At 41.7% G+C, this 21,933-nt stretch overlaps 1 protein-coding gene across 2 annotated transcripts; it reads left to right on the top strand.

Moving 5' to 3' along the window:
* Window positions 1–894: 894 nt before the first annotated feature.
* Window positions 895–21,437, top strand: tnfaip8l3 (tumor necrosis factor, alpha-induced protein 8-like 3). Of its 2 annotated transcripts, none has more exons than XM_018683611.2 (2): window positions 895–1,309; window positions 20,305–21,437. In XM_018683611.2, the coding sequence occupies exons 1-2, from the start codon at window positions 1,264–1,266 to the stop codon at window positions 20,865–20,867; spliced, it is 609 nt and encodes a 202-aa protein (XP_018539127.1). In that variant the 5' UTR covers window positions 895–1,263; the 3' UTR covers window positions 20,868–21,437. The 2 variants fall into 2 exon arrangements, with proteins under 2 accessions (XP_018539127.1, XP_018539125.1); XM_018683609.2 differs by lacking the exon at window positions 895–1,309 and adding an exon at window positions 3,656–3,764.
* Window positions 21,438–21,933: the final 496 nt, after the last annotated feature.

The following is a 21,933-nucleotide window of genomic DNA, read 5'->3' as shown; positions in this document are numbered from 1 at the left end:
ATTGGGCTCTGATATTTCAGACAGCCATTGTCTTCCATTCTTATGACTTAAATCTGCCCAGTGACAGACAAAATGATCCCTTACAGTCTTGATTTATTCTGCTAGTTACATATTTGCCCAGTAGTAATGAATTTTAAAGCAGGGAGTGTTTTGAAAACTCTTCAGTGGCACAGTCAAGGACGCACTGACATTGTGAGTTTCGAAGATGTCATAAGCTGAGCATAAGTAATCAGAAAATCAAACCAGAAGACAGATAAGGATACTGTGAAAGGAATGCTGTGAATTTCATATTTTTTCGCTGTGAAAAGGCTGTTATTTCCTGATGGGCTATCGCATGCGTCCTTGAACATCTATCACTCAGCAACAAATGGAAACAAATAAATGTCAGGCAGTACACATAAATATTATGTGTTGGATGGAGGTGATCAGTGATGGAAAGCACACAAGTGAATCATCGTCTAACACAACTCAAAAACTACTTTCCCATAATACTTAAATACCCAAAAACAATTCAGATCCATTTAGTGATTACTGTACATAGTAAAACAGTAACCTGGCTTAAATTCATGTGACCACCTCAGATAGTAAGTGACTGATTTTATAACTGCCAGTAACAAGTGGTCATGGGATTTTTACTGCTGGAGATGAATTTCAAGTTGCCATGAAAGACTCTTTCCCATTGCTCGGCTAAAACACAGGCAGCACTCTTACCCAGAGACAGAGAGAGGGAGGGAGAGAGGAAGAGAGAGAGAGGAAGAGACGGCACTTACAGCATACAGAAAGAGGTAGAGAAAGAGTTTGAGTGGAGAGAGCGTGAAGAGGCTGAGTGTGACAGCACCGAATGAGAGGGGGAGGAGGAGGAGGGACTGAGTGGCAGGGACAAGGGAGGGAGAAACAGAGGGGGACGGACTGAGAGTGAGCGAGGGGAGGGAGTATCAGAAACAGGGAAAGTAGATGAGAGGGAAGAGGGAAACTGAGGGAGTCAGGAGAAGAGAGGAGAGCAAAGGGAAAAGAGAGCGGAAAAAAAGGAGGACAGCTCAGCAAATTAGTAACAGTAGCATTCCTCTCACAGCTGCAGTGATCTAGGTTGGGAAGGGAAGTTTAGCTCACCAGGAGGGGGAAAGAAACAACACAAGAAATTGCATTTAAATTTTTTTTTTCCCTGTGGGTGAAGATATCAGAAGTCCCCCTGGAGAGGAAAGAGAACAAGAAGAAAGAAGGATCAGTGAGCTTCTGCAGCCTCCAAGTGTCCTGCAGGGGAAGATGGATTCAGACTCCGGAGAGCAGAGTGACGGAGACCTCTCTCCAGGTAAGCCTCATTCAGCCCTCAAGACCATTACTGTAACTACAACATCAGTTTGTGACACACTGTGGTAACAAGAACTGAAGCAAATACCCTCTACACTGAGGTGGATTAGTTATCCAGAGGGTCAGAGAGTTCTTTTTTCCCCTGTTTTCCAGCTTGTTTTCAGCATTTTTCAGCATTTTATATCAGGGCTATACCTTCATCCAGTTCATGCCTACACATCTCAATACTTCTTCAATTCCCCCAAAGTCAAGACTCAAACAATTTCTAGCTTTAAGACTCTTCTACACTTTATCCAGTATTTGTAGCTCATTGCTGAGATGAGTCAAAGGAAAGCTGCTGCCGCTCTGAGCTCTGATGCACGCACACTCTGATGCTGGTGACTGGCAGAGCCTCGCTGAGTGTGCGGATGAGAGCCGGCTCAGTCTCCACCAGGAACAGGCAAGCTCTAACACGTGCAGCCAGTTTGTTCATCAACACATCCAGCAACAGAGATAGCACAGCCTCCCTGAACACTAAAATCGTTTCCTCTCACTCAGGGGGCATGAAAATGTTATAGATTTGCGGTTCACCGGGTGATGTGCGTGGTTGTTTCATAAAAGTGTGTTTTATGGCGTTGGATTAGAGGGCAAAGATTTATGGCAACGATGAGTGTTAACAGTTGGACTCATACATTAAACATGGAGATACACACACTCCTTAAAGTTTAGTGTCTCTCACTGGGTATTTCCCAGCATTGCAGGAGATGAAACAGCCTTCCGGAGATAAATTTGAGTTCAAAGATCGTGAATCAACTCTGTCTCCAGGAGGTTTTCATAACACAGCACAGAATACTGGAACAGTCAAATACCTGAACTGTATGTCATCTAGAATTGAAACTTTTCCCTGTAAATATTCAGACTGATGCATTTGAGTTTGGTATCTATTAGAAAACTGGCACTGTCCTTGGATACTATTAGCAGATCTGCTATAGGTGTCAGATCATGGACATATAATTTATCAGGGCATGTTGTTGCTCCAGGTAATGATTGTTTAATAAAGTTGATGATGGTGTGGCTGTTTGCCTGTTTATTTGACAGCGTAGAGCCTTATATGTTAATGATGCTCTGCTGAACTCTGACCATCTGTCTGTCCATCTGGTTCACTGTCTGTCTGTCTTTTGGTCCACTTGTAAAGGGAGAGGACACTTAATTTGAGCTTCAGACACATCCTTGGTAGGTGATGGGATATTTGTATCATCTGCTGATTACAGGCAAACAGTCCAAGGTTAAAACATCAGCCCAGAGTCTCATACAATATGAAGCTATGGTTGGTGTACCGTGGCCAAGCCGATCTGTAGAGACAGACGCTTTATCCATTTCACTTTCATGTGAAGTGATGTACAGTGTTTTCCAGAGACTGAGCCAGAGGTAAATCACGGAAACATTTTTCATTTTTCTACAGATGCTGCGATCTGCTAAAGCTTCCAGAGATGTAAAGTGGCCAAGTCTTTGTAATGTAAGAGGAATTAACTCTTGTAGGCTTGTCTTTCTGGCCTAGAAACAGTGTTACACATGTTGAAAATGAAAGGTGACGTGAGAGCAAAGGCAGAATGACATTTTTCCTGGGCAAGAGAAAGAAAGCAAGTGCCTGACTCATACTCAAAATGCATGGTGCTTTGTGGTTGTGCTGCAGTTTCTACTCGTCAGTCTACTCTGTCAGTGAAAAAAAAAAACCTGGAATAGCTCACGTTATAAGGTCAAATGTCCCAACAAAACCTAAGCAAACGTATTTTGAAAACAGGTTTATTTTGAAAGCCCTGCTGCACACAAACATGACCCCTGTTCCTGGATGTGTGGATGAGGGACGTGTGATTGATCTACACTTTTAATATGTATTCTGGCACAAAACTTCAGCAGTGTAAATATTGAGGTATTTTGTTTCAGGTGGCTCTCACCCTTTAGCCTTCCTCTCTGCCCTTGAGCTGTCAGTGATTGTTGTTAAAGAGTAAGTCGGACATATTGGAGTTCCATGCTTCACCCTCAGATACTGCTATAGTATTAGTTATTAGTGATGTTTGGCACATTCCTGGATATATCACTTGCAGTTGCACCAACATCCTTCGGCATATCATGTATTTCTCCTTCAGCTCTACATTTCCCACAATGCCTTCTGAAAAACCCCAGAGAGCATGCATGACCTTGGTCCACTCAACTGCAGGTCATGCTGCGTTTGAGTGAAACTCAATGAGGATGTATTTTCAGTATTGGAACTCAAGAAAACACATTATGGCTGGCATTAGAATAGTATAAGTCATGAGAATATTGTTGCTAGGTGACCGGCCATAGATATGTAGACAAATAAAAATAAACATCACAACATAAAATGGAGCTAGATAAAGCAATAACACCAAAGGGTGTCTGGGAAAGAAAGCATGCTAAACAGGTTGTGTTGGTGGAAAAGTTAATATCACTCTCAGGTATGTAGGCTGTTGTACAAAATGTTCAATTTACATAAAAGGTTATCATGGATTTCGCATGGTTGACACCAAAATGTGATCCCTGCTGCCTTTCCTAGACTTTGTAGTTGTAATGGAAATGATTCAGCATGGCATCACATAATGTATGTTACTTTATATCCAATTATCTCACTCCAGGTATGCATGATAGTATACAAAAAGCATAAGGCTGTTTCAGGTGAGAGTTGTGCATTTTTATTAATGTTTTTATAACAGGTGATAATGTGTGTGAGGACTACAGAGCAAGACTAAGAGCTACAATTTTTCTTTCTTCATTGTGTTTTTCTGTCTGCTGCTCCACTGTTCTGTCTACCTACTGTTGTTTGTGCTTAAGCACAAAGACCAGCCACAATTCACTGAGCTCTAGTGTAGAGTAACTACTCTGAAAGAAATACCTTTAAGACTTTAAGACACACACACACAAAACACACACTCACAAATGCTCATATTTTTTCCCATAATCATCCAGTCATGCAGTGAGCACGCCACTGACCGTACCAATACCCACAAACTGACTCATCCAACAGTCCTGTCCATCCTTCCCGTGGTGGAGTGGAGATGACCACACCTTTTTTATGAGTCAAAGCCAGGCTGACTATCAACTCACCTGCTCTGCTGGACGATTGGAGACATTTATATTTCACTTAACACTGATACTTCAGTAAGTTTGATTTCCAGATCCTCCTGCATTCTAGTTGGAGTTATATTTTTAAGTCGTTATTGATTTGACATTATGTTGGAGGACAGTGAATAATCAGCCCACGGTCCCCTTTTGGCTGATTCATCATGGCGATGCGAGTCACTATAACACCATAACCAAATCTGCCATCTGCAGAGCTATTTCCAGCCGTTTGTGTTCACTGCAGACTCTCTATGGAAAACAGACTTGTTGAAAAGAGAAGCTGTTTGGCTGTTGTAATAACAGCTGTGATATTCATAAGGGCATGAGGGCTGTTGCTGTGGTTCTATTATAAACAAAAAAACTGCAGATGTTGTTTGATGACACAACTGATCTTAATCTTCAGCCAGGTGACGTTCTTCACACAGTCATAAAATAACAAACTCTGCTGCTCTGTTTCCCTGGTTAATTGCCCCTAATCTGCACTTCCACAAACACTTCAAGGATCTCAGAAAAAAAACCCTGCTGCATTAGAGCAAGCGAGGAGCACCCAGCAAGCAAGAGAGCTTCTGCCTCATGATTGCCGTGTTGGCAGACTGGCCACATGCTTTACACATGAGACAGGCAGAGTGGGCCAGCCCTGCATAGACTGTAACACTCCCATATACCGCCAAATGCACACACGCTGAAGAAATGCCCACACCTCTTTTGCTCATTCCCTCGTTCTTGTGCTCTCCCAACACATGCATCCCTGAGTTTTTTTTTCTCCCGTCCGCCTTTAATCTGGCCCACAGATGGAGAGTGCTCATTGCGCCCCAGCCCTCTACACACACACACATGCGAGACACCAGGAGCTGGTTCTGGAAAATTGTAACATGAACTGAGAAAAAAAAAGAAAACAGAAGTGAAGCTGTAAGTGGAAAAGACGACTCAGGAGAAAGTGGTTTTTTTCCTCTAGCTGCAGTGAAAGGCAAATCCTAACTCCAGGTCCAGGTCCCTGACCGGTGTGTGTGAGTGCATTTTCTCTTGTATGCACATGCATGCGCTGACACAATAATACTGCGGCATTTCATAGTGTTTGTGGGACATTCGGAGGGAGAATTTTTTTCCCCGTGACTGAGCCATTACTGAAACATGGAATTAGACCACAGAGGCATTTTGACAGGGCCTCATAGACATACACTCAGGAGAAGGCTGTGGTTTCACTAGGGCCAGTTGAAGAAAAGCAAATAGTCACTAGTGGCGTCTGATGTGAGAGTCAAGCTGTTTGAGGGAGGGCGGTGTGTATTAAGGCAAGGCTGGACTGGCGTCAGTGGAGCATTGAGTCTGTACAGGTATCTAGAACTTTGCATGCTGTACATGGGAGCTGTGACGCACACACTTGCATGAATTTTTCACAATTCACAATCATTGCAAGCAATTTTTTCTTTATTTAGGTTTCTGGTTTCAGCTCAGACTTTATGGTTCACACAAGCATTTTCACCATTAGTGCCTGATGTGTTTGTGGAAACCACTGCAGTCTGGGTTTGTCTTACCTACCGTCTCCTAACAGGACCTTACCATGCAGATTATCTCAAGTTAAGTGGAGAATTTTCCTTTCCCATTTAGCTATTATGAAAGCAAAAAGACAACATAAAATGAGTAAGAGTGGGAGGCAGTTACACACAGGGTTTTTCACACTTAACTCAGGCACGACTCAAATAACTGTGCTGATTATAGCACTATGAGATTGCAGTACAAAAAAGCAGAATACCCATGTTCAGCATAATATATCACAGTTAGAGCAGCAGCTTTTAGTGTACCTTTATAACTGTTTGTTTCAGGGATGTAGAAGGCAGCAGAGGAAACAGAAGCAGAAAATATATTTATATATATTTGTGGGTTTAGACATTTCATGGGCAATAATGGCAATGGAGAGAAACATAAATTCCACACTGTTATCCTTTAAAACTGGGATTTGAATTAATTCATAGAAGGATTAGGTTTCAGCCGGTAGTAGAGAGGGTTAAGCTGAAAGAAGGAATGTATTCACCAAAAGTCAGAAACAAATCTTCAAGTGTGTGTGTTTATGTGAGCGTGTGTGAACCACAGTTATTTCCTGGTCATTAGTTAGTGGTGGGTTCGCAGCCAAGGGAGCAGCAGCACTTTGGCTTTACACTAAAGTGTGTCATGCACAGTGAGGGCCTTCAAGGCCAAAGCTCAAAGTACATCCAATTTTATCTCTACAATCAAAGCAAGAGCAACCTTTTAATTGAGGCAGCAGAGACAGCTGAACCCCCCAACCCCCATCCTGGCTAACCTTTGCTCCCCTAATTTTTATAACTCCATGTCATTTTCTCATTGAGGGTTTATTTCATCTCCCTTCTTGAAAAGCTGCAACATCTACAACTACAATTTAAACACCTGTCATTTGAGGATAAAACAACAACATATGATGCTTGCCTTTGGCATATTTTTGACTCACGCTGGAGCTGTAGATTTTAAATGCTAAATGTTGTAAAGCCAACGTCAAGCCTGACGTCACACCCTGGCTGGCAGCTGCTCAGCAGCATCTAACTCAGTGTAATCTCTCATTCATTTCTTTCCTCAGCCTTTTGTAGAATGTTAATCATGAGAATAATGATCCATATTCTAATATAATTGAGTACTATCATAACACATGCTGCTATGGTCTTACACTGGTGTTTGCTCAAGGACGCTGAAAAGACATTTAACAATTAAGTCAAACAACAAATTTACTGTGCTTTTAAAACAGTTGACATGTTTCTAGACAGAGAACTGATTCACCTGCATGACATACTGATGAGTAAAATAATGTGGGCTGTATTTTGTGTAATTTGCATAATTTCAAATGTCACTGATTGCTTGAGCACCCTATTAGCCACTGGCATGCTCACTAACTGGATTGCATTCAAGTGTAATGTTTTAATGTGATTGTCTGTTTGTTTTTAATAATGGATGAAGTGCTACATTTATCAACCACACTGGAGTTACCACACTGCAGGTGGTTGGGATATATGATGATCATACAGAGTTTGTCCTGTCTGTAGTTAGGTTTAGGCAACAAAAGCACTCATCAGAAAGATTGTGGTTAATTGTTAATGAACATAATATATCTTAAATCTCTGAGCTTGTTCTGTATTAAACCAGACCATGATTTTGGTTGCTTTGTTAAAGAGACAGGGTCCTAAAATTATACTGTTCAACAAGCTAAATGTTCATATGACATAGATTAGTAAAGTGTGCTTTTCATGACAGAAACCCACAGAGTTGTGAATGCCAGTGGTAGAGAGGATACATAGGGCAGGGGGGTTGGGGATTCAGCCCCCTGTAAAGGTCAATGACAGGCTGAGCTTCTCTGTAAGTGCTCCGAAGCTCCCCAGTGCCTCATTTTTACGTAAACTCAGAGAGGGTGAACTTGTAAACAAACCAGGAGGCCAGAGTTATGGGAAAAGCTGGCAAGGCCGGGATGATTGTGCATGCGAGTATTTGTGAGTGTGTGTGTGTCTCTTTGTAAGCGATGCCACAGCATGCTGAGACTTGGCCAAGGTCTATGAGAGGAGCAACTCACCCAGGGCCGGAAAACACTCACTTCCTTGCCACTCACACTCAGCTCAGTGCTGTAGATCTGGTGAGAAATGGACGGAGGGAAGAAGAGATAGTCAAAAAGAGATGAGAGCCTAATACAGGGCCTAATACAGTTGCAGAGGGTGAGAAGATGTTTTTGATGTTGTAGGGCTCTGTATCTGACATGAAGGGACTTTGACAGGAGCAGGACAATCAAAATGCCAACATACCACTTCACCTCTCCTTCTCTAACACCCCCACCTCCTCCATCCTTCCTTCCATCACTCCTCCACGCTCCTTTTAAATGAAGTGACACGTGCAGACATTCAGAATAGCTGTGAGTGAATGTTTTCATCTGTGCTAATTCAGAGCATTTTTCATATCCACTTTTTTTCTACTTACTCCAGTTCACTTCTATTAATCTTGACTGAATGGTGTGAAATGAAAATGTACATATTGCCAGCTTTGCCCACACCCTCCACCCTCCACCTCCATCCCCACTCCCACCCTCTCTCTCTCTCGCTCTCTCTCTCTATCTCTCTCTCTCTCTCTCTCTCTCGCTCTCTCTCTCTATCTCTCTCTCTCTCTCTCTCTCTCTCTCTCTCTCTCTCTCTCTCTCTCTCTCTCTCTGTAAATAGCTTAGTTTCATTATTTCAGATGGAAAAAGTTAAGGGAACTTTCTGTTTGGGTTCCAGGCCAGATAAAGTAAGGAAAGCCCCAATATTTTATCCTCTTGTGTTTTTTATTAGGCCTTAGTCTCACAGTCTGTCATTATGGTTCACACACACCCACACATTTGCACCAACTTTCTATAAATAGAATTACACTGTTTTATGAATCAGATAATTCCTTGAGATGGTTAGTGACGAGATTTTCCTTGCAAAATCTGTTGCATCTGCATTTCCAAGTGATCACATGTCAGCCACATGTCACATTTCCTTGCAGTTTTTTTTGTCAGGGAACAACTGAATGCAGTTGGCACTCCTGTATTTGGTTATGGTCACGATGGTTATCTGCCCAATTCCTCCTCACTGTTTTCCAAACAAACTGCTGCTGACAAAAATATAAAAAGCATCAGTGTTTCAAAACGATTTCAGAGACCCACCTGTCACTGGCTGTTTACAGCCATAGATGCAAAACCTCGCTCAAGTTTGAACATCAAATTATTATCTGGAAATGTTGAGTATTTTTGCCGTCAGCGAACACCCACCTAACAGGATTTGTCAGTTGATGATCGTGGCAGTGTACTTTTCCAGAGACTCTCCCAGGGGACAGAGGCAGAGAGGAGAGACCGCCTCCAGCCAGTTCCCATGCCCAGATAACCAGTTAACTGTGGCCTGGCTCTTTAGCTAAACAATGGCAGACATCAGTAAACCACAACTGGTGGAGACATTAGCTTTACAGCAGAGGAGAGGTCAAAGGGCAGAGATCTCACATGGACTCTGGATTCCACACTGTGTCCTAACAGGATGTCCTGTGTACCACTTCTCATCCTCGGTGGACCAGCCGCTTCTCTGGTCTTCATAACGAGGAGTGACTGTAATGAAAGCCAAGGGCAGAGCTAAAGGTGGAGGTCAAACTGCCGATCTCTCCCTCTCTCTCCCCCCATTCTGCCCCCCTCCCCTCCTCCATGTGACAGCCGATCAAGCCAGCGGCACATTAATCAATCAGACATCTCCTGCCACCGGCTCATTTCGCCTCATCTCTGTGGTTCAGCTCTACAGGGACATGGCCATTAAAACTAACAGACTGAGAGAGACAAAGAGAGAGATGAGGGATAGAGCATTAAAGAAGGCTGCACAGTGGCCAAAGGCAATCTGTTCTTGTGTCCCTCCTGACTCAGAGGCTCCTAAGTGCTTTTCCCTGGACTGTTAGTCACAATACAGACACTTAGACCACTCCTGGGATAAACACACTAAGTAGTTTCAAACACTGTATATCAGACCTTTTCATCACAGCTACATTAACATACATCAGTTTGCTGTCACTGTAAAACACCCCTAACAAGGCGTGTTTGTGCAATTTTCATCCGTTAGGCGTTTGCAAGGAATGCTGAGTCAAATTTTGTTTTGCTGCATATGTATCCTGACCAATACAAAGGAGTATTCCACCTAAAGCATGATGTCCCAGTTTCCATATTCCATCTACATTTAGACTGCTTGTTATGCCTTAGTTTTGACCAAAGAAATCCCACCTGACTTTATTTTGTATTCCGTACCACTCCATCAAAGTCTCTGTGAATGTCCACACTTAGCAGACTATCTCTTAAGGTTTAGTATGTTTGAAAGTAATGAGGTTGAACAACATGTTGTCCAACCATGCCTGAAAGCAAAAATGTTTGTAGCTTTTCCAAATACCCACAATTAAAGACCGACTGGAAACCACGTTTTCGTAGAGAGAGGTATGAGACGTGATTAAATATGGGGACGCCGGTGTGCAGTTTTGGACAGTGTTTGCTCAGAGGCGTTCAAAGTGTTATCCTCTGTTGTTCACACAAATATTGACAGAAATAGTTGTGTGAGCTGGATAGAGATGTTCAAATCCCACATTAACAGCTCTGCACACCTTGTCAGTTGCTGCACGAACTGGTTGTGAATGTTGGATTATTGTTATCAGATATTGTCAGACACAGCCTGATCATTTCAGTTGTCCCCCTGCAAATTTATGCCTCTATCAGCTAACCATAGACTGCATTTGAAGAAAAACAATCTTCATATATAGTTTGAGCACCCGACATGAATATATGAAATGTGGCTTGTTTGGCTTTAGCATAACATTTGTAGTCATTGCATCATGTTATATAATGTCATCAGAACATATACATTATAACAACAACATCATTATCAACAAAAACAATTAACGTGTACAACTAGGTTATACTGGTACTGTACTGCAATTGATATGTGAGACATTAAAGCCAGAAAAGAAGATCTGATAATGCTGTATCAGCTGATATTTATTTTGTAACGTTAATACATAATGAATAATATTCCAATATTTTTGTTTTTTAAATAATTGTCTCCAGTACTGAGTAAGATGGACAGATGAAACACAAACTTGTCAGAGCTTGTAAAGGCATCACTGTTCCTAATATTTTTGGAATTTATGTGCTTCATTTTCTTACTTATTGGCTAAAATACACGCTGATGCCACTGTATCTGCAATGAGCTAATACTGGCCTGATATATTGGCCCAACAGACTTATCAAGTCAAGTATAAATCTGTTGAATTCCTGCACTGGTGGTGAGGCTTTCAAGCCATTTGCTATTCATCTTCCTCTCATCAGGATAAAATTCACATAGTCCTCCAACAAAAACATCATTTAAAAAAGCAACTCACAGCGACAGGCCTTAATCTGACCATTCATTGCATGTTTTAACAGCAGATTGCATTATACTAACATCCATTTGTTTGCTGTTGTTTTTCACTTTATGATGTCTCCTTGATGTGTATTTATGTCCTTTATCTTTATGTTTCTCATGTGTCTTTTGTGCCTCACTTCATCCATGTTCTGCAAATAAAAACCAGACTCAAGCTGAGACAGGTAACACCTGCACAATCCATTAACAGCACAAAAAAGCTTAACATCCATTTGCATTATGTTTTTAAGTTAGCAGAACACCTTTTACAAGTCTTGGGGATCTGTTAGGAGGATAAATCTGTATTTCCTGCTATTACATGTTCTTCCAGTAAAGCATGAGTTGGCTGCAACCCGAACATTCCAGTTTCAGCCAGAGACACTAAATGATCCACATCTACAAAGGGGAATGAACTTTAAACTCTGTAGCCCAACTTCACACAAATGAGAGTCATTAAGGTATTAAAAGAGAGTTATTTATTAACCCCAAAGGTCTGAATGCTCCTCTACATCCTGAGCAGCTGTTAATGGTATGGTGAATGACCTCTCTCAGCAGCAACGTGCCCTTTGGAAACTGGCTCAGAATCAGATTGTACATGTCATTAATAATGCACATTAATGCATTTCACTGTAGTCTGTCTCACTCGCTGTCTCTCACTAGGAACCATATCCTTCTCAGTCGTTATCGTCCCCAGTTACTTTCATCTAGATACAAACACACACATGCATTACATCACAAACAGTGTGTGTAGGGGCAGTGTGTTTGAGTCATCTCCTGATTTGAACAGTGGGAGTAAATAATTTGCCAGTATTCGCCTTTGCAGGTCCAGAGTGAGTGGAGGAGAGACTTGAAATGACAAAAAAGCCTCAATTTATTCCACTGCCTGGATACTTCTGCAGCTTTTTCCTTGTGTTATGAAGGCCTGCATCATGATGCACCTCCAGACACATATTTACTATATGTGCATATGTGCGTATGTGTGTGGAGTAAAGTAAAATCAGCAAGTCAGAAATCTGCAGCCTGGAGAGTGACACTGGGAAACGAATACGTCTCTCCTCCAGCTCCACTAGCTGAGCTTTGGTACCAGCTGGCACAGCACACCATCCTCCGCTCCCCACTCCAGTCCGCTGGCCTCTCAGGCTTGCTTAACACTAACCCTGCAGGCTATTAAAAACTCCTTTGCTGTTGCTGAATGACCCACTCCATTGTTTTCCTCAAGCTTTGTAAAGCCAGCCAGAGAGAGTCTGCAGCGACTCCTTATTGGAAACCAAAGCAAACGAAAAGGCCAAGGCAAAAGTAGTGGAAGTCAAGCTGTCACCCTCGTTTTCTTCCCCTGTGCGAAGAGCATTTCCCCTGACATTTTCTTGGAATTGATACATTGCTGATGTTGTGTTTATACTCCGTGAAATGGCAGTGCTGATGGATGACAGACTTTATTATTGAAGGCCTTTCCTGGACTTGAGCGCACAAGCTGGAAGACTTTTAAAGTCTGTCACTTGGATGTGAAATATAAATGTATGTAACTACTGCAGAAGTCCAGCTTTACAGTACACATGAGGCAAAAAGGGGGTTTAGCAGTGTACAGCTGTTGGCCTTATAAAAGAAAATATCTCAAGAGGAAAATGTCTGGAAAATTATTGCTGTTTTAGCATTTACAGGGTGCAAAGAATGGCTTGGCGACGACTCGTTTCAGAGGGGCATGTATTGGCTATTACAATATATTACTGCCTCTGAATGGAAAATAGGTTGCACATGGAAAGTGGATGTACAACAGGGAGTTTTAGTGATGGGCTATGAGGAAGCTTTGCTGAGCTCAATAGCTTTTTTTGTTACTCACCAAACACATTCCTAATCTCTCCATCTTTGACCTCAGTTTTCTGTCAGCAAACTTTACTGGTTGGTTGTTCGAACTAATAATGTTTAGAGGACGTGACGGATGCAATTTTTTCCCTTTTCATTCATTTTCTTGTCTCTTTGACCGTCACATGCTCATTAATGTTAATATCCAGCCCTAGTTGAATGATTGTGTATGAACACCTTGTCTGTTGTGTGAGCACATGCAGGCGTGTGTGGTGAACATGTGTACCTGTGTCTATAAAAAAAGAAGAACATCCCATGCACCTGTGCAGAGAGTGGCCTGTTTTGTCCAACTCTAAATATGAGCATGTTGTCATTAGCAACCTCAAACAGGAAGCACTAATCTAGCATTGTGTTTCTGTGTGTGTGTGTGTGAGACACCTGATACGGTCAGGATCTTGAGCCCTGCAGAAGCCGTGAAAGGCAAATCTGAGAAAAAACTTCACCTTATTAATGGCTCACAGCTCTTATTCCTCAAAAAAAGGAAGAACTCTATGAAACAACAGTTAACGTTAAAAGGTCTCTTTATTTCAGGGTTATTTTAGTTTATTATTTTTATCTCTAGATTAGCTCCCTTATTTCCTGGTACATCTGGTACTATCAAACATCAAACAGTGCTTAACTTGTGCTCTTCACTCCTTTATCACACATATATGAAAACAAATACACACCTATTTATACATATATGTATATTTCCTTATTCCAGCCTGATGTTTGTACATTTCTGCTGATGAACATCATTTACTAAGTTTATAGAATATACTCTTATCTGTTTTTTTCTTTTTTAAATCTAGTTTTAATAATTACCTTGATGGGTTAGTGGCTAAAAACAGATCATTTCAATATCTGATCATCACTGTAAATAAGCAGCCTTTCTTTTAAGTTGTGATAATAACTGATTGTATTCTATTCATCTTGAAGCTGTTATTTCTGCTGTCCAGACATGAAAGTCAACACACAAAAAACAGCCACTGGAAGACACAGTTTCACACACTCTCTCACAGTTGCCTCAGTCAGACATGTATGTTCTGCAGTGTTCCGCCTGATAAGCTCACAAGTGCCTGCAGCGTTGATTGGGTAAAGGCCAGTCGGCCCTCGTCAGTGTTAGCTGCTGGTCCTGCTAATGGCTCATTCCTCTGGTTACTCTGGAACAAGACCAACACAAGCCTCAGGAACCCATCTCACTGCCCAGCTGCCCAGCACACTGCAGAAAATGTCCAGATTAGCAACTCATTTCATCTAGTGTTGACTTAATTTTTTGGATTATTTATTTATTTATTGCATACTGGAATACACAGAGGTTTTACCAGATGGTATTTCAAATGACTGGTTTTTAATTAAGTAAGAAAGACCACAGAAATTCTAAGATTATGCAATATGGAGAATAGCATTAGTTCAGGAAGAGAAGTTGTGCTTGCAGTACTTCAGTTGCTTCATTCATTCTTCACCATCACCAGCTGACTAGCATATTCATGCAGGTGCACAGCACAGACATTATAACCTGACATTTGAATGTCTCAGTGCTGTCATAGCTCTCTCTAGCACCCTTGCCTCCTCCAGACGGGCAAAGTTTCTGGTATTGTTTATTCAACTAAGATGCAATGATTATTAATGCAAAAGTCTTTTTCTGTTTTGCAAAACACACGTTTTCACTGGCAGAGAGTTAGATAAGAATATCAGTACCACTTTCATGTTATTGATCAAGCTATTGACCATAGCCAAGAAATAATCCTGCATGTTACCATCCATAAAACAGCAAACTGAGATTTTTACATTTCTGTATTTGTACTGATTTAACAATTAAGATTTAATTTGTTTCTGAGAGTTTTATAGGTTCAGGTAGGAGGATGTTTTTTATCTTTGGACAGAGCTTGGCTGGATTTGCCCGTTTCCAGTCATTGTGCTAAGCTAAGATGAACAACTGCTGGTGGTAGTCTCACATTTACTGTACCTGTATCATTGTTTTATTTATATCAAACTCTCTGCAAGAGAATAAAAAAGCATTTTTACCAAAATTTCAAACTATTCTTTTAAGGGGGGATTAGTTTTCTAGTAGAATCTATGTTTTTTGTTTAGTCATTTGCTATAAATGGCCACTTCCTTAATATAAAGGTCTCCGATTGTAAGGAAAACAAATTGTTCTAGATGGACATTTTTTGCAGTGCACCACCTTTAGCAGGGCAGGTTTGGCTGGTCTCCATGTTCCACACTGGATGTATGTTCTGATGCAGCGCAGCAGAAACTGTTGACTCAGCGCTCTAAAAACATCGGGCGGAACAAAGAGATACTGTCTAGTCAACAACCACGGCCAGAGAGCAGCAAGCACTTTACTAATCCTGATGTTAAAAGTAAACTTCACCAACTCCCAAAACACTCTTATGTAACCACTTTGATGGGCTGATGGCTTCTGCGCCAGTGGACAACTCTGCTCCTGGTTTGTTTTCAGCAACTTATTCCCACATGCTATACAGAGTACCCACTTTATATAGAGAAAACTTTACACTTATGGACAAGTGGTGCTGCGAAAATAATGAGCAAGGCAGGAGAGAAAGTGTGAGAGCAGGAGAGAGATAAGTAACAGGATAGACAGTTTTCTGGCCATCTCTCCCGTGACAGCTTGGACTCCTCTCTAACTAGTTCTGACACCCTGGCTCATGCATGTCACTCATCTCAGCCTCTGGGTGACAGGCTGTATGTGAGTGTGTGAGAGCATGGACTTCTCAGTGTCTCCATGTGCACTCCTATAATCATCTACCCTCACTTACTGTATGTGCTAAAATCTCCAGCCAGACTCTGAATCACCCACCACACTGACTCACACCCCAAGCAGCCTCATGTCCATTCTTTCTTCACAGTATCCCCCCCCCAACACACACACACACACACACACACTCCTTTTTTTCTTTTAAATTTTGCTTACATTCCTCACCACTCTGGGATGTGCAAACACACTTGAGACAGGGGTCACGGCTAGTGAGTAGATAGCCACCTGCTGGTCCTTGGAAAAAGGCTCCAGGCTGTGTGGTGGGGGGTGGCAGAAGAATAATTAGTCTAGTTTTAGCTCTGCACTCAAAACAGAAAAGATCCAATCAGTTCCCTTTCATGCAGCACCCATTTCACTTATAAGTTAAAATCATCTTTGCAGTGATAATCACAGGTCTTTCGTTATTTCATTGCACAGAAGACGGATTCATTTAGAAAGTGACTGGTCCCACATACTGGTAGGATCCAAATCCAAATAGCCAGCACAGCCATTGGTCTGACAAGGCCGGCTTTATGGAGCAAGCTGTCACCTTTATCAGTGTGCCAGGGTTTCAGAAATCTATCCAGTTGGGTTTCTGAATATCAGAGGCTCACTGGAACAAAGAGCTGCTTCAGAGAAACAGGAAATGACAGTGACAAAGAGAGCTTGTTGATGAGAGGCACAGATCTGCCTAATGAAAACCACAGTAAAATATCCTGATGTTGCTATTCAAATATCATGGAACTTTCCACGCTGCTGTGGCAAAGCTTATATAAGTACTGTCACAGTTCTTAAAAAAAGTGAAAAAATGACCTAAGAGGTAGATGGAAAAATAAGTCTTGACTTAGAAAAAAAACGGGTAGAAAAGCAGGCAAAACAAAGTACAAAGGGTCAGGTTGAGGCAAAATACAAAAAAAGGTCAAAAACACGATCGGGATTAACACAGGCAGGCAAAGAACAGAGGTAAGGTACATGGTGCAGAGACAACCTGGCAGAGAGTGGAAGTGGAAGTGGAAACGGACTGTACAGATCAGGCTGTATCTTAGGGAGCTAATGAGGGAACAGGTGAGCAGGTCTGCTGGAAAGGGAAGGATAAGCAGGTGTGAAAGGCATGGTCTACAATGACAGCAGAATTAGGACATGTATGCACAAACAACTCATCAAACCCACGACATACTGTATATGCATGTTCTCTGCTCATCACCTCAGGCTGTACAGTTTACATCTGTTATCTTACAAGACATGATGTTGAATGTAGAAAAGTTAAGATTTGTTTAGAGTCATTAGAGGCTACTCTTAGTGCTGTTGATTGGCTGTGTTAACAGTGTACTATAGATGAGGATAGATGTGCACCATAGTAGAGGTAAGGTGCTTGTTTTTTTAATATACATGCAATTCTTGAATGCATTCTAAGCTCAGTAATTATAATTCACTTATGCACTAATCAATCTTTTTTTTTTCACCAACTGATACAGAGAGTTTTTGCACCTTTCAGCTCATTGGTTTGGTTTTATGGCATGCAACTTAAAGGGTTTGGTTCAGTCTCATCTCTCACATTAACTTTGTTTACATCCAAACAAAGTTGATAGATATTCTGAGCTTAGGAACTTGCTGGTGGAGAAACTGAAGCATTTAGCAGCAAAAAAAAAGCCAGATATTTCTCACACAAGTTGCTAGAGACCAAAACAGAGCATAAAGGGGAGTAAATACTGGACATGCATTCACCAGGTCACCAGAGGGTGCGAATGTATGGTACCATTACTTCTGTGTCTGCTGTGTGCAAATACATTAGCCACAATTACTTTACCCTTGTAAATACAGTATGTCAGCGTCACATTTCCAGCCCCAAGTGGCCAAGCATTGTAAGATTGGGAAATGGTTGGTTTTTGAGTCTGTGAATATGGAATATGGAATATGAACTGTGAAAATTTTAATTTTAACACTTTCAGAGTTAAACTATCCTCATAATTTCTTTCTGCAGGTTTGACAGCTGCATGCTCACCCACTCCACTTTTGTCTAACATACAATAGGTCTCACCCCCACTCTTGTGAAGCTGTACAAATGAGTAGTTAAAAAAGGAACATCTGATCTTTTGTATTGGAGAATGACGGTAGACAAAGACATTTGCCTTATTAGTTGTTAAATGCCATGGTGGGCTAATTATATATACATGAAATGTCATTTAGCTTCAGACCAACGCATGAAATGTCACTTCTGTACATTCACATGAAATGCCACAGATTGAATTTCTCCCAATTATTGTGCAGCATTCAACCTCTTTTGTATGCGTGTATTTCCATAACACACATGCACATATAGACACACACACACACACACACACACACCCAGATGATGTGACAATGGTGTGAATTCTGCATGGTCACATAGCTGTCTGTTTTAATAAAATTATAATGACAACAAAGCAGGTGTTCCTCTTTGAATTTGGGCTCATCTGCTGTTATATGCTGAGCCCCCTGGGCAACGACGCCCCCGTACACGCTCTCTCTCTCGCTCTCTTTCTCTCTCTCTCTTTCTCTCTCTCTCTGGACATACATGTGGAGGAGGAAGAGGCTGACAATGTGCCCAAGGAACATGAGGAAAAAAGTGCATCCCCTTTTCTTGGCTTTAATCATAATGGCAGTTATCTGGCGTGTAATTTTTAGCTGGGTGGCACCTAAATAAAACCCCTCTCCATCCTCCCACTCCTCTCATTTACACAGACACATGTTAGGCCACTGGTATTGCTGTATGAGGACACAGGCATCCTTTGATGTTCTCCTCGATGATAGATCGAGACTGCAGTGGGACATGGCATAAAACTGTGATAAATCTGGACTTGTAGAGAAACAGTGTGCAAAGAGGTTCTTATCTGTGGACAGCTGTTTGATGTTATCCAGAGCAGATAGTCATTCCTCCCCCCGTAGTCAGCCCGCCACACGACTGCCAGCTCCAGGAAGGACGCCGCCCTGCTGTAGAATGTGGCTGCACCGCGTTTCATCTACTCCTCAGCTTTCTCTCATTCAGATCCTGTACTGTATTGAGTTACTTTAAAAGAAAAATTATAAACCTCCTCAAAGTATAATATCGTTTTTTGTCAAATAAACTTTTAGTTAGTGGCAGTTTTGTATATCCAAGTTTGGAATGGATTAGATATGGCCTCTGTTCATGCCAAAAAAAACTGAACCATCCCAGAGCAGTTTGCAGTTTGAACCATCCTGTGCCTTCATATTTACTTTACATTAAATACTGCTACCAGTTTTCTTGCTACACAGCTGATACAAGAAAGAAAAAAGCTAGTGTCCTCTTCTGCTTAAATCTATACTTATGACCAGACATTTTATTTTAAGCACACAGAGTTCTTTATACAAGGACAAAGTAATGTCAGTGAAAACTGGAGAAAGGGAGGCCCCATACTCTAGGAGAGTTTGAAGAGCCTTTTTGTTCAGATGGATGTCAGCTGTTACATGTAAACATACTTAAGTTTAATGGCGGTGGTTAAAGACCAAAATGATATTTACAGAGATGTACTGTAAAAGCACTTAGTGTTTTCCAGTATTCTTGACTCACTTGACTCATACCTTGCTACTCCTTGGGGAGTATAGGTCGTCCACAAAAGACCTCCAGTAAACTCCCAGTATTTCAGTATTTCTGAAACTAAAACCAACACCTGAGCTTATCCATTCATTATCTTTTATCTGCACAAAATGCTGTCGCTTAATCTGTTAATTTACCTAATGTCCCTTAACTAGAATTACAAATTTGTTTTCAGTCCAACAGGATTCATTTTTTGTTTTGGATTAATTTTCCCAAACCAGTACTGTGTCTTCAACATCAGGTTTCACTTATCCAAATGGTCAAAATCTATTCATATAGGACAATGTTACAGCTAAAAAAGAAACCACTAAGTGACAAAGACTTGCTGTTGAACATAGTTGAGCATGTAGAAGCTTAAGAGCCATGTGTTCCCCTTAGGAGTTGGTGTACACAAAGAGAGCTAAAAGAAGAATTAATATTGAACTTACATTCCATATGTGAACACAAACATAACTCCAAATAGATACTGATGCTCTTTCTCTGCTGGATGTGTGGATAAGTAATTGTTTGCTAACATGTTTGTTGCAACACCTTTGTAAAATGATCCAGCTTGTTCTGCTGCCCTCAAGTGACCAAAATGGTCCATTAATGCAGCTTTAACCAATCAGAACAAGCTTCTACTTCAATAATATCATCACCACACTGTTTTGTTTGCTCAGTCCATTGTGCCTTTACATAAGTAATGATATACTGAAGATTTTTGACTTTCTAGACTAAGCTCACACTCTTTGTCCTTCTGTCTCTCTTTTCTTCTCCCTCAGGGCAGGAGAGCTTTAACTCTCGCTCCCTGGCCCTGCAGGCCCAGAAAAAGATCCTGAGTAAGATGGCGACTATGGTGGTGGCCAACATGCTGACAGACGACACTAGCAGCGAGATCTTGGATGAGCTCTACAAGGCGAGCCGGGAGTTCACCAAGAGCAAGAAGGAGGCCCACAAGATCATCAAGGACGTCATCAAGATCGCTCTGAAGATTGGCATCTTATACCGCAACCACCAGTTCAGCCCTGACGAGCTGGACACAGTGGAGCGCTTCAAGAAGAAGATGAACCAGGCGGCCATGACGGCAGTGTCGTTCTATGAGGTGGAGTACACCTTTGACAGGAATATTCTGTCAGAGCTCCTGCTGGAGTGCAGGGACCTGCTTCACACCCTGGTCGAGCAGCACCTGACCGCGCGCTCACATGCACGCATCGATCACGTTTTCAACCATTTTGCCCACGGGGAGTTCCTGGCCGAGCTGTACGGGGATGGAGAGGAGTACAGACTCTCTCTGAGGAAGATTTGCAATGGCATCAACAAACTGCTGGACGAAGGAACGCTTTAACCTCCCACAGCTGACCTCTTTCACCTTTAGCTCTTGCCCCTTTTTTTCGCTGGTCTCCCCTGCCTCCTTCTATTTCCTTTTCACTCGTTCACCCCTGACCGCTCACCCCCCTCTACCTTCTTTTTGCTCTCATCTTCCTGTTTCTCCTGCATCCATTTCCATGGAGCTAGTTGTAACATCCTGATGCTGTGGTTCAATGAGGGAATTTTTTTTAGACTGTCTTTCCACTCAGTGGATCACTGCTGCACACTGGGACAGCCTGTTTCACGTTGTATGCATTCCAAGTCGCCCCCTTTGTCTGCAAAAGTGTACTGTACCTATGGCCAAAAAAACATACATTAGGTATATTTGGATATGAAAGATAATTAGTAGTAGTGATCTGTCTCTCTCTCTCTCTCTTTGTGTGGATGTGTGTGTGTGTTTGCACATGTGTTTGTATGGGATTCTCTTGAATAATGTGTTTGTACATAAGACCAACTATGACATGGTGTGTGTATTATGTATCTGTGTCAATCTTCTCTACAAGGGTGTAACACTTGTCTTTTATTAAAGATTTCTTTTAAACATTAATTTGCAGTTCTTCTGACAACAATACCTCCATGTGAGCCAGGAGAAATTCTAGAAAAGAGGGGTTTGTTCTCTCTTGTTGGCAGTAATGATGATCATTTTCTCTCATGACTCATTTCTTAGACAACATGTGAATGAAAACAATGATTTGCCTGCGTGGTAACCAATTACTTTCAGAGTAATGCCTAAAATGTACTGAAACATAAAATACCTGAAGATTTAGCTGCCTCTTTTTAAATGAGGAAAGTGATAGATCAGATTTGGATCAAATCTGGAAAATAAGCTGCAAATGGTGCATTAAGCCACTACTTTCCCGTCCATTTGACCCGCAATGCACGCCAGGCATAAATATGCCAACACACATTTTGAAATGAGGAGGAAAATCAGTCATTTGTCATCTCTGGTTCATTAGATGCCCTCTGTTCTATCCTGCTCCCCCAGGTCCAGGAAAACATATTACTGGTGGCTTGGTGTGACTCCAGCTGAATTATTTGGCCGC

This window comes from Lates calcarifer, linkage group LG2 (genome assembly GCF_001640805.2).
Source record: "Lates calcarifer isolate ASB-BC8 linkage group LG2, TLL_Latcal_v3, whole genome shotgun sequence".
NCBI classification, from domain to species: domain Eukaryota; kingdom Metazoa; phylum Chordata; class Actinopteri; family Centropomidae; genus Lates; species Lates calcarifer.
This window is presented reverse-complemented; position numbering and strand designations above follow the sequence as displayed.